Raw genomic sequence first — 13,774 nt, 5'->3', positions numbered from 1 at the left:
TTTAATTTTATTAAAAGCATAACCTCAGATGCGTTACGGGTTCAGTTCCAGGAAATCACAGCAAAGTGAACATCGCAATAAAACGAGTATCACAATAAAGCTAGCAAATAAATTTTTGGTTTCCAGTACATAAAAAAGTTATATTTGCAATATACCACAGTCTATTAAGTGTGCAATAGAATTATGTCTAAAAAACAATGTGAAGTTGTTTTTTTTTTTTTGAGAGTGTGAGCAGGGGAGTGGCAGAGGGCGAAAAATCTTTAAGCAGGCTCCATGCTCTAGCAGGGAGCCCAATACAGTGCTCCATCTCATGACCGTGAGATGATGACCTGAGTCAAAATCAAGAGTAGGACACTTAAGTGACTGAGCCACCCAAGGCACCCCACAATGTGCATATTTTAATTAAAGAACACTTGATTGCTAAAAAATGCAAACCATCATCTGAACTTTTAGTGAGTTGTAATCTTCTTGCTGATGGAGGGATGTGCCTTGACATTGATGGCTGCTGACTGATCAGGATTGTGGTTGCTGAAAATTGGGGTAGCCGTGGAAATTTCTTCAGATAACAATGAAGTTGGCCAAATTAATGGACTCTTCCTTTTACAAACAGTTTCTCTCTCGTACAGCGCTGTTTGATAGCGTTTGAGCGCAGAACTTCTTTCAAAATTGGGGTCCATCCTCTCAAACCCAGCATTGCTTTACCAACTAAGTCTATGTAATATTCTAAATCTTCTGTTGTTATTTCAACAACCTTCACAGCATCTTCTCCAGGAAGAGATTCCATCTCAAGAAATTACTTTCTTTGCTCATCCATGAGAAGCAAGTCCTCATCTGTTCAAGTTTTATCATAAAATAAATCACCAATTCAGTCACATCTTCAGGCTCCACTTCCACTTCTAGTTCTCTTTCTGTTAATATCACATCTGTAGTTACTTCTTCCACTGAAGTCTTGAACCCCTCATTGTCACCCATAAGGACTGAAATCAGCTTCTACACTCCTGTGATGTTGATACTTTAACCTCTTCCTATGAATCACAAATGGTTCTGAATGGCATCTAGAATGGTGAATGCTTTCCAGGAGGTTTTCAATTTACTTTGCTCAGAACCATCAGAAGAATTACTGTCTATGGCAGCTATAGCTTTATGGTGTGTATTTCTTATATAATAAGACTTAAAAGTCAAAATGACTCCTTAATCTGTGGACTCTAGAATGGATGTTGTGTTAGCAGGCATAAAAACATTAATCTCACTGTACATTTCCATTAGAGCTCTTGGGTGACCAGATGCATTGTGACCAAAATGCAGTATTATTTTGAAAGCAATCTTGTTTTCTGAGCAGTAGGTCTCAACATTGGGCTTAAAATGTTCAATCAACCATGTTGTAAACAAATGTGCTGTCATCAAGCCTTTGTTTTTCCATTTATAAAGTGAAGGTAGAATAGATTTGGCATAATTCTTGAGGACCCTAGGATTATCCTACTGGTCAATGAGAGCTTTGGCTTCAACTTAAAGTCACCAGCAGAATTATAACCCTTAACAAGAGAGTCAGCCTATCCTTTAAAGCTTTGAAGCCAGGCTTTGATTTCTACCTAGCTCTGAAAGTCCTAGATAGCATCTTCTTCCAATATAAGGCTGTTACATCTTATATTAAAAATTTGTTATTTAGGGGCGCCTGGGTGGCTCAGTCAGTTTGTGAGTTCAAGCCTTGTGTCGGGCTCTGTGCTGACAGCTCAGAGCCTGGAGCCTGCTTCAGATTCTGTGTCTCCCTCTCTCTCTGCCCCTACCCTGCTCATGCTCAGTCTCTCTCTCTCTCAAAAATAAAATAAACATTACAAAATTAAAAAAAAAGAATCTGTTATTTAGTATAGCTATCTCTATTTTCTTAGGTCGTCTGAATAATTTGCTTCTATGTCAGTGCTTGCTGCTTCACCTTGCACTTTGATGTTAGGGAGATGGCTTCCTCCCTTAGACCTCATGAACCAGCCTCTCTGCTAGCTTCAAACGTTTCTTCTTTAGCTCCCTCACCTCTCTCAGCCTTCATAGAATTGAAGAGAGTTAGGGCCTTTTTCTGGATTAGGCTTTGGCTTAAGAGAATGTTATGGCTGTTTTGATCTTCTATACAGACCACCAAACTTTCTCCAGATCAGTAATAAGATTGTTTTGCTCTCTAACCATTTGTGTCTTCACTGCAGGAGCACTTTTAATTTCCTTCAAGGGATTTTCCTTTGCATTCACAGCTTGGTTAACTGTTTGGCACAAGAGACCTAGCTTTTGGCCTGTCTCGGCTTTTGACATGCCTTCTTCACTGAGCTTAATCATTTGTAGCTTTTGATTTAAAGTGAGAGACAAGTGATTCTTTCAGTTGACACTTAGAGGCCATTATATGATTATTAATGGGACTAATTTTAATATTGTTGTTATCTTAGCTAATAGTAAGGCCCAAGGAGAGGGAGAGAGATGGGGGAACAGCTAGTCAGTGGAGCAGTCACAACATACTTTCTCAATTAAATTAACTGTCTTCTATGGGCATGGTTTGTGACACCCCCCCCCAAACAATTACAATAGTATCATCAATGTTCACCGATCTCAAATCACCATAACAACTATAATAATAAAGAAAAAGTTGAAAATAGTGTAAGAATTACCAAGTGTGACAGAAAGTGAGCTTAATGCTGTCGGAAAAAATGGTGCTGATAGACTTGCTTGACCAGGGTTGCCACAAACCTTCAATTTGTAAAAACAACACAACAACAACACAGTATCTGTAAAATGCAGTAAAACAAGGTATATCTGTTTGCTTCTTAAATCTCTTCTGATATGTCACCTGTTTTTCTTGTGTCACTTCTTACAGAACTGAAGTCAGTTGTCGTATACAATGTCTCGTATTTGGGTTTTATCTCTTTGTTTTCTCTGGTGTCATTTAACTTGTCGTTCTGTCTGTCTTATTTCATATAAGTGGAAGTTAGCTCTGGGATACTGGTCCTCACACTTGAGAGTGCAGCAGAATATCCCGGAAGACATGTTAAAACACAGATTGCTGGGTTTAGCCCCAAAGTGTCTGATTCAGGTGGTCTTGGATGGGGGCCGATAATTTGTGTTTATAATAAGTTCTCAGAAGATGCAGTTACTACTGACATAGCAGGAACTCTTTGAAAACTACTGCTTCTATACTGTTCATATCTTTAATTTTTATAAGATTGCCCAATATATTCTGTAATGAATAAGATTTTTAAAAAGCTGAATGAATTCAGTAAAGTTACATGATACCAAATCAGTATACATAAATCTGTTGTGCTTCAACTATGCTTCAATTAAAAAAAATTTTTGTGTTTTTTTACACTAATACCAACTATTAGAAAGAGAAATTAAGAAAACCATCTCATTAACAATTACATTAAAAAAATACTTAGGAATAAACTTAACCAAGGAGGTGAAAGACCTATGCACTAAAAAATTTGGGACATCAATGAAAGAAATTAAAACTGACACAAACAAATGGAAAGATATTCCATGCTGATTGGAAGAAATAATATTGTTAAAATGTCAATACTACCCAAAGTAATCCAGAGATTCAATACAATCGTTATCAAATAAGTTAAATTTATTTAAATATGTGAAAATTCCAATGGCATTTTTCATAGAAGTAGGACAAGTAATCCTAAAATTTGTATGGAACCATAAACAACTCCAAATAGCTGAAGAAAAACAAAGCTGAAGGCATCATGCTCCCTGATTTCAATATATACTACAAAGCTATAGTAATTAAAAATGTATAGCATTGGCATAAAAACAGACACACAGGGGCGCCTGGGCGGCGCAGTCGGTTAAGCGTCCGACTTCAGCCAGGTCACGACCTCGCGGTCCGTGAGTTCGAGCCCCGCGTCGGGCTCTGGGCTGACAGCTCAGGGCCTGGAGCCTGTTTCAGATTCTGTGTCTCCCTCTCTCTCTGACCCTCCCCCGTTCATGCTCTGTCTCTCTCTGTCTCAAAAATAAATAAACGTTAAAAAAAAATTAAAAAAAAAACCAGACACACAGATCTGTGAAACAGATAGAAAGCCTAGAAATAAGCCCATGCGTGTATGGTCAACTTAGGATAAAGCCAAGAATAGACAACGGGGAAAGACCATGTCTTTGATAAGCAATGTTGGGAAAATTGGACAGCTGCATGCAGAAGAATGAAACTAAACCACTATCTTACACCATACACCTAAACAAACTCAAAATGGATTAAAGACTTGAATATAAGACTTGAAACAATGAAACTCTGAAAGAAAATACAGGCGATAATTACCTTGATGTCAGTGTTGGTGATGTGTTTTTGGATGTGACACCAAAAGCAAAAGTAAACAAGTGGGACTACATCAGACTAAAAAGCTCTTGCACACTTAAGGAAACCAACAAAACAAAAAGACAGCCTGTTGAATGGGAAACCATATTTGCAAATTATATATCCAATAAGAAGTTAATATCCAAAATACATAAAGAACACCAAAAAAACAAACAAAACAAAATAAAAAACCAATCCAATTAAAGAATGGACAGAGGATCTGAGTAGACATTTTTCCAAAGAAGGTGTACATATGGCCAATAGACATCTGAAAAGATGCTCAACATCACTGATCCTCAGGGAAATGCAAATCAAAACTACAATGAGTTATCACCTCACACCTGTTAAAATGGCTACCATTACAATCAGAAGAAATAACAAGTGTTGGCTAGGATTTGGAGAAAAGGGAACCCCCCGTGTGACTGTTGGTGGGTATGTAAATTGGTATAGCCATTATGGAAAACAGCATGGATGTTTCTCAAAAAATCAAAAATAGAAGTATCATATCCACCCAATTCTACTTCTGGGTAATTGTCTAAAGAAAATTAAAACACTAACTGTAAAAGATATATTCATTCCCATGTTCATTATATTATTATTTATAATTCCCAAGACATGGAGGCAACTTAAGTGTCCATTGATGGATGAGTGAATCAAGAAAATGTAGTGTATATATATATACAATAGATTATTATTCAGCTATAAGAAGAAGGAAATCTTGCCATTTGTGATAAAATGGATAGACCTTGAGGACATTCTGCTAAGTAAAAAGAGAGTAAGGAAAATACCAAATGATCTCACTTACAGGTGGACTCTTGAAAACAATCTCAGAGATAGAGAAAACGTTTTGGAAGTGTAGTGGGTAGGAAATAGTTGGAGAGAGTCAAAAGGTACAAACTTTGAGTTATAAAGTAAGTCCTAGAGATGTAATATACACCATGGTGGCTATCGTTAATAATATTATATGGTATATTTGAAAGTTATTGACATAAATTTTAAAAGTTCTCATCACAAGAAACAATTTTATAATTGCCTATGGTGCAGAGGTTAACTAGAATTATTTGGATCATTTTGCAATATATCCAAATATTAAATCATTGTTATATACCTGAAACCAATATAATATTGTATATCAATTATAACTTGACCAAAAAAGAAGTAACTGGCCAAACAAATTTCTAAATTGCCATTTACAAAATTAATTCAAATTATTTTCTGTATAGCTGTAATGTGTAAGCAGTCACTTACTCAGAAAACATTTACTTTATTCCCACTATGTGTTTGACATTGGCCAAGGTTATAAAGGTGGAAAAGCCATGGTCTTGAAGTGTCTCCAACCTCAAGTAACACTTAGTCTTGTGGAAGATGGATATATAAGCTAACTTGTATAAGACTTCACGATCAGTGCTCTGGCAGAGCTACATACAGACTATAATGAAACCATGATTGCCTGGCACTAAATTCATGAGATTCTTCCCTTTTTTAGGGTATAATAAAGAAATGAAAGGTTTTTCCTTATTTTCCTTGGCTGCATATATCAGAAATGGCCCCTCCAGCCTCAGCTGCATCTCCTATCAAGCACTGTGATATTGCTGTCTTAGCCATTCTATATGCTCTGACCACAGAGTAAGCAAACAGATATAGCTTCCTTTTTTGGGGGGTGGGGGGGTTTCAAGGTCCAGAGCTGGCAGTTTTATTAGGGTGGTAAAAATGTGAGAAAATGGAAGCGCAAATGTATTTTTAATAGGTCTTCGCTAAGGAGAGCCACAGGTTATGTCGAAAGGAAAAAAATGGAATATATAATTAAGGCAAAAATACACCTTTGGCCCCATAGCAAAATTGAGAGGAAGGTATAGAGATTTCCATACACCCACTGCCCCTAGGCATGTATAGCCTCCCTCATTATCAACATTACTTACCAGAGTGGTACATTTGTTATAATTGATACACCTACATTGATGAATTATAGATACCCAAAGTCCATGGTTTATATTAGAAATCATGGTGTTGTACTTTTTATGGGTTTGTACCAATATATCATGACACGTATCATATAGAGTATTTTCAGTGCCCTAGAAAGCTTCCATGCTCTGCCTATTCATCCCTCCTCACACCCCAACCCCCGGTAACCACTGATCGTTTTACTGTTCATAGTTCTGCCTTTTACATAACGTCTTATAGTTCAAATCATGTGATATGTAGCCTTTTTAGGTTGGCTTCGTTCACTTGGTAACGTGTATTTTCATGACTTTTTAGCTCATATCTTTTTAGTATCAAGTAATATTCCATTACCTGGATGTACTACAGTTTATGCATCCATTCGCCTACTGAAGCACATCTTGACTGCTTTTTAAAAAAATTTTGTAACATTTATTCATTTTTTGATAGAGACAGAGCACAAGTGGGGGAGGGGCAATGAGAGAGGAAGACACAGAATACGAAGCAGGCTCCAGGCTCTGAGCTGTCAGCACAGAGCCCGACGCGGGGCTCGAACTCACAGACTGCGAGATCATGACCTGAGCCGAAGTCGGATACTTAACCGACTAAGCCACCCAGGGGCCCTTTGACTGCTTTTAAATTTTAAAAATTATGAATAAAGCTGCTCTAAATATCCCTATGCAGTTTTTTGTGTAGACATAATTTTTAACTCCTTGGGTAAATGCCAAGGAATATGACTGCTGGACCATATGAGAAGAGTATGTTAATTTTGAAAGAAAAAGCCAAACTGTCTTAAAGTGGTTGTACCATTTTGCATTCCCACTGGCAATGAATGATTTCCTGCTGTTCGTCATCCTCATCAACATTTGATGTTGACAGTGTTCCAGATTTTGGCCCTATAAGGGCATCTCCTTGTTTTAATTTGCATTTCCCTGATGATAAATGTTGTGGAACCTCTCTTGATAGGCCTCTTTGCCCTCTGATTATCTCCTGTGGTGAGGTATCTCTTAAGGTTTTTGGCCATATTTTAATCAGGTCGTTTTCTTTCTTATCATTTAGTTTTTAGTGTTCCTTGTATATTTTGATGAACGGTCCTTTATCAGATGTGCCTTTTGCCAATATTTTATACCAATCTGTGGCTTGTCTTCATTCCTCCATTTTTAAAGACCAAATAGTTTTGTAGCAAATTGGGTCCTGCAAAAAGTCTTAAGTGCTATTTCTGTAGAGAGCATTTCTTTGTTGCTGTAGGGAAGAAGTAGAAGGTCATGTGCTATTAAGATTCCTGTCTCCATGTAGCTTAAAAGAAAATGCAAATTAACATGAGAAGTAGAGAGCAATAATAGTCTTTAATTTTATGTCAAATGCCATAGCATACTAAGAGTTCACAGTTTAGAGAAACATTGAAGTAGACTGAGGAAGAAGAGGGAATCTGTGGAAATTGAATTTACTCAGAGTGGCCTTGAAATCTAGTTCTGTCTTCAGCAGTGGCAGAGGCAGAAAATGACATTCCAGCTGAGAAACTGGATTCAGAGTTATAAAAATTTCAGTTTATATTGTAGAGGGAAAAATTGATTATGCTTTAGATTTAGATTCTGAATATTCTCATATCTGTAAGACTGGATTTTTTTTAGCTAGAGGGACTAGAGGTATAAATCCTACATCATTCCAAATGGTTCTATTTATAGCAGATGGCTAGGTTGCGTGTTTCACATGGCAATAGAAAGAATATATTAGCCCAGCTTATTTGCATTCATATGAGTATATTAGAACACTTAAAATGTTGTACTTGGGCACTTAAAAAAATATATATGCTATATTTTTCAAACCTATGGAATATTTGCTTTATGTTTTATTTGGTAAATCTACCTTGTTAACAATTTGAAATATTATTATAATATTACAATGATATAGTGTCAAATATACTGGTTTTTAAATTTTAACTTTATTTTTTTAATGTTTTATTTATTTTTGAGAGAGAGAGACAGAGACAGAGAGTGAGCAGGGGAGGGGCAGAGAAAGAGAAAGGGGGACACAGAATCCGAAGCAGACTCCAGGCTCCAAGCTGTCAGCACAGAGCCTGACATGGGTCTTGAAACCATGAACTGTGAGATCATGACCTGAGCCAAAGTCAGATGGTTAACCAACTGAGCCTCCCAGGCACCCCCATTTTAGCTTTATTTTTAGTATCAGTGACCTATTCTAGTTTTGTTATTCTTCCTGTGATTATGTAGTAATAATAGTGTGATCCTTAGAACATACTACACATACGTTACCATTGCACACAGACATTTTTGAACACTGCTGATTTAAAATTTTCCATTGTAAAGTTCTTTCTAAAGCATTTTACTTTGTTAATTGGAAAATGCTGCCGCTGTTGACAGAGATATTATCCATTTAGCTGAGGCCACCTTTGTACCTAAGTTACCGTATGTGAAATTCGGGTTGTTAATCTGGACTTATAATAATTTCTGTACCACTCCAGACTAAATTGCAAAGGACTAAAACTCAGATTTAGGCAAAGAAAAAAACTAAGGGGGTGGTGTAGAAGATGTATAGTATCACACAGCTGAATTCAACTGTGGGTGAATTTCAGGCACAGTTGAATCTAGAATCTCAGATGATGTTATTAGGACTTTTGTTCTGCTTAGTCCTGTGGGATTCAACTTGATTTCAGTTACATAGGGGTAAAGTTGGGGCACCTCTAGGGTAGAGAAGGCTGATGCCCTATAATTGGCACTTTTGCCTGGAGAAGCAGAAGCTATTTCTGAAAGGAAAAGGTACTTCCCTGACAAAGAAGTAGAAGTTTCCACAGTGGGACCCATGGTTGCTCTCGAACACAATTATCAAAGTTTGTGAAAACTGTTGGTTGGCATTCATCTACTAAGCTTTAGAAAACATTCAACTTAAAAGATGATTCAGAGGAAACCTGGTTCCTTTTCTCTAGACCAAAGTTAGATGCCATCCTAAGACTCACAGACCTTTTAAAAACTGATTTTCAAGCCTGTGGTTATAAATAGCAGCCTGGTATCAATATTTTGTATAGTCCTTCTTGGGCAAAGTAATTAAATATATCCACCCCTCAGTTTCCTAATCTGTTTAAAAAAATACTAAAGCAGTTAGATTGACTAAGCTCTGAGGTCATTTCTGTTTCTAAGAATATATGATTCAATGATTCTCTTGCAAAAGTGATTATAGGTTGGCTTTCCTGTCTTTTTTCTTTTTTCTCTCTTTTCTAGACTATGTACATTGAATGGAAACTATCTTTTGCTCTTGAAAAGCCAAATTCGGTAAAAACTTCCCGCAGTGATAGAAATGATCCACGCAGCTATTGAAATGTGGCTGGTGTAACTTGGGAAATGAATTTTTAATCTAGTCTTAATTACTTTTGATTCAAATGAAAACAGCCCCAACTCTGGCATTAACTTTTTTCAACAAGATTTTTACATAATAGTTGAAATTTTAAAATGAAATTTATAAGCTATGTGATGAATTTCAAAGCAGCAATCCCCCTACCCCCACTTTCTTTTCAGTCCCCCGCACACAGCTACTCAAGCTACGACTCTGGCAAAAATGAGAGTGTAGACCGAGGTGCCGAGGACCTGTCTCTAAACAGGGGCGATGAGGATGAAGACGACCACGATGACCACGACGATTCTGAGAAAGTTAACGAGACTGATGGCGTTGAGGCAGAGCGGCTGAAAGCTTTCAATGTGAGTCCCACCACCGCCCCCCCTCCCCACCCACGTGGGTTACTTTTTACCACTTCACTTTCATGTTGTTGCTTGTTGGTAAACGTGGATATTCTAGAGACGTGTTTGTTTAATTTACAGAAGGATTTAAAAAGTACATGAAACTCTCTTTGCCAACCAGACACCAGAATTGCTGGGTTTTGTTTAGAATTTTACAGCCAAATGTGAGCTGAAAACTGGATTTGTGTTGTGTGAGTATGCATGTTTACCTAGAGGATGAGGGGGTCTCCGCTTATTCCTCGCAAGAGTATGCCTGTCATCAGTTATTTCTTTTGCCTTCCTGGCTTATCTAATTATGCATGACAAAAGAGTCCCCCTTGTTATCAGAGATTAGTACACTGTGCAGGGTAGCAATGTAGCAGCCATACTGATCATTAATGGAGAATTTTACGGGGTGCTTAATTGTCACAGTCTGCTGTTATTTCCTGAATTTTTTTTTCCTACATGATAGTCTATACTTTTCTGTCTGTCTGTCTGTCTGTCTGCCTCTCTCTCTCTTTCTCTCTAGTTTTTTTTACCCAACCATTTAAAAAGCCTTTAAGAGGTGTTTGCTTAAAATCTCTGGCTTTCCATTGCAAAGTTCTCCAGTGCATAAAGCAGAAAAGAGTATTTTCCTATCGGTAATCAAGACAGGAAGCTAGGAACAGCAGAGAGCAGTCCTCCAAACCCTTCTCCTCTGTCTCCCTCTTGCCAACAGATGTTTGTCAGGCTGTTTGTAGATGAAAACTTGGACCGAATGGTCCCAATCTCTAAGCAGCCCAAAGAAAAGATCCAGGCTATCATTGACTCATGCAGGCGACAGTTCCCTGAGTATCAAGAGCGTGCCAGAAAACGTATACGTACTTACCTCAAGTCCTGCAGGCGGATGAAAAGAAGTGGTTTTGAGATGGTGAGTTTTGAATTAAAACACAGCCCTAGATTCCATCAAAATCCCACATGTAAACCATGACACTATTTTTTTTTCATCTTAGTGTCTTTTTTATTTTTTCCATAATGTCAGGTCAAAGGGGTTTTTGTTTGCTTGTTTGTTTTTACCCCCTTCTCCTTTTCATCTTCCCGAAGTATTTATCCCCTTTGTTATTCAATAAGGCATAGCTGGTGAGACCAGCTTACAGGCCCACATGGTACCATGTCACAGCAAATGAGGGCAATCTGCGTAAAAACCGGTGAGAACCAGCATCTCATTCGTGTTCGTTTTCTGTCACTACCAAAGTGGGTATAAGGTTAATCAAGGCTTGAAGCACCAGTTGCTGCTTTAGGTGGCACGTGAGAATGGCTTTGTCTGGAGCCAAAGGAAATGGATGACTCCACCTAAATAATACTGTTTTCATACCAATGGCTAACAAATCGCAAGCCTTGAAAGTTAAAGATCAGTAAGATAAGGCTTTGTTGTACTCAGTGTATTTGCACGCTTGTGGATGGTAACATGAGCTTTTATATTCATCTGGGCTTTCTAGATGGATGAGATTATGCTGACATTAGATCCTTATGGGTGGAAATCAGGTATTAGTGTTTTTTGAACTTTATTTCACCTTTCTCTAATTGTTATGCCCAGAAATAGCATATTCATTTACAATGTATTTTTTTTTATTTTTGTTTTTTGTGTATGTGAGCAGAGATGTATTAAAAATTTTCTGAATCGATTTATTCCCCTTTCGTGGGTCCACCAAAGCCAAGGCTGATAGTGATGGCGATCGGTGCCTGTAATGTGTTAGGTGCGGAAGGGTGATGTTAGTGAAGCTACGAGAGGTTTCAGAGTGTGTCATATAGGAGAAATAGGTTTTTCGATCTGAATGAAATGACCAAAGCAGTAAGTCCACTATCGACTATTAATTCTTCTTCACTGGCTTGTAAAAATACCTTCGACATTCTTTAAAACCGAATGGCTGTTATTGAGAGGCGTGTGCCTAGATGGAGCACAAGGTTCAGTCCTCAGAGAGCCTGGTTTGGCATTCTGGATCCATCACTTTGTAGCTGTGTGTGACCCGGCAAGTCAGCTGCCTGTACTTAGGTACCTCCTCTGGAGATGATCACTCCTGATTTATAAGCTCATGAGGATTACATAAATTGTCACTTGGAAAGCTCTGCGAGCCATTACGGACAGATAGTCACCACTCAGTAAATCTTAACTCTGAAAATATTTTCAAACATTATTTAATCTATCATTTGATAAAAGCTTCCCAAAATGTTTGTGTTAAACAATCACAAAATACTCCAGTTAAGTATTTGCTTACTTCTTGGAAGTAACAACCATATTGAAGTCCGAGATTGTGGTGCATGTGTCATTTTAAGGGGCACATGGGTGGCTCAGTCTGTTAAGCGTCCGACTTCAGCTCAGGTCATGATCTTGCGGCCAGTGAGTTTGAGTCCTGAGTCGGACTCTGTGCTGACAGCTCGGAGCCTGGAGCCTGGTTAGGATTCTATGTCTCCCTCTCTCTCTGCCCCTCCCCCCTCCCCTCAGAAATAAACATTAAAAATTTTTTTAAATAAAAATGGCATTGTTATGCCTGATCAAACTAAATTTGACAGAAAGGCAGTATGGTATAAGAGAGAAGGAGAGTTTGCTTGAAGAAAATAAAGTTATTTCTCCCATTATTGAATTATTTAAAAATTATTATTACCTACTCAACAGGAGAGAGATGACAGACAGAAAGGGTATCTCAACATGTATAGAAGCCTAGAAGAGTCCTGGTGTTGACATTTGGTTCAGGACCACTTAGCAGCTGATGTGAAATTGCAGTTGAACATAAATGTTTCTCACAGAGTATGATATACAATATATACTCTTCTTTTTCAGTAACAAAGATGATATCATATACCAAGATTTTTATTTACCAGCATCTGGCATTACTATTTTTTCCTAATCCTGTCATATTTTTTAGAGATTTTATGACAAAATTTATCTTCTTTTACATTAATTATTCTTTAAGAGAAAGAAATCATTGTTCTGTAAAATTCTTGATTTCTCTAAGACATACCTTGCACTTTCAAGTTTTTCTATTGATTGTACTTACATGTTTACTTTAATATGCACATCTATTTGTTGTAAATTCTGTGCTATGCATAGAGAAAACAAAAGTTGACTAATTCAAAGTCAAGTAGTTTTACTAACTAATCCTAAAGAAATATGCTGTAAGAATTCATTCATTTATTCAACAACGCAATAACATTATATAAAGTAATAAGCAAAAATATTAGAGATTTCTGCCCACTTAATTAGAAAAATATAACATGTTCCCTGATCATTATGATTCATTGAGGTGACAAGGTTTGGGAAGTAAAACAGTCAAGTAACAAGGTTGAATAGAATTAAATGTTAAGTGAACAACATGAATGAAAATTTATATTGTAGGTTCTTTTTTTTTTTTTTTTTTTTTGAGAGAGAGAGAGAGAGAGAGAAAGCACGTGTGAACATACAGGTGTGTGTGTGAGCAAGAGGGGAGGAGCAGAGGGAGAGGGAGGGAGAGAGAGAGTCTTAAGCAGGCTTAATGCCCAGTACAGAGCCTGATGCAGGGCTTGAACACACAACCGTGAGATCATGACCTGAGTGGAGTTGAAGAGTCTGGCGCCTGACTGAGCCACCCAGATGCCTCAGTTTATTTTTTTATACATTTACTTAGTAAAGTACTACTGGCAATAATAAATCTACCATCTAGTTGATACTTGGTATCTTGAGTTTTTTTTTCCTTAATGTATCACTTTATTGTCATGGGGCATGGGGAGGATCATATGTCATTTTGAATACTTACCCTTATCTAGA

The 13,774-nt window shown here is 37.5% G+C and overlaps 1 protein-coding gene across 10 annotated transcripts in view; it reads left to right on the top strand.

Annotated features, from left to right (window-relative positions):
* NOL4 (nucleolar protein 4) overlaps positions 1 to 13,774 on the top strand; it is a 426,742-nt gene that overhangs the window by 288,670 nt on the left and 124,298 nt on the right. For 7 of the 10 annotated variants that reach the window (XR_006707305.1, XM_045457199.1, XM_045457201.1 and 4 more), the window contains 2 exons: positions 9,796 to 9,975; positions 10,712 to 10,903. Coding sequence is in view for 9 of the 10 variants with exons in the window: in XM_045457199.1 (XP_045313155.1) it covers positions 9,796 to 9,975; positions 10,712 to 10,903 (372 nt within the window). In the remaining variant the exon portion in view is untranslated. The remainder of the gene's footprint in view (positions 1 to 9,795; positions 9,976 to 10,711; positions 10,904 to 13,774) is intronic. The other 3 variants (XM_045457208.1, XM_045457200.1, XM_045457207.1) reach the window with 1 other exon arrangement.

Source organism: Leopardus geoffroyi, chromosome D3, assembly GCF_018350155.1.
Source record: "Leopardus geoffroyi isolate Oge1 chromosome D3, O.geoffroyi_Oge1_pat1.0, whole genome shotgun sequence".
NCBI lineage: Eukaryota > Metazoa > Chordata > Mammalia > Carnivora > Felidae > Leopardus > Leopardus geoffroyi.
This window is presented reverse-complemented; position numbering and strand designations above follow the sequence as displayed.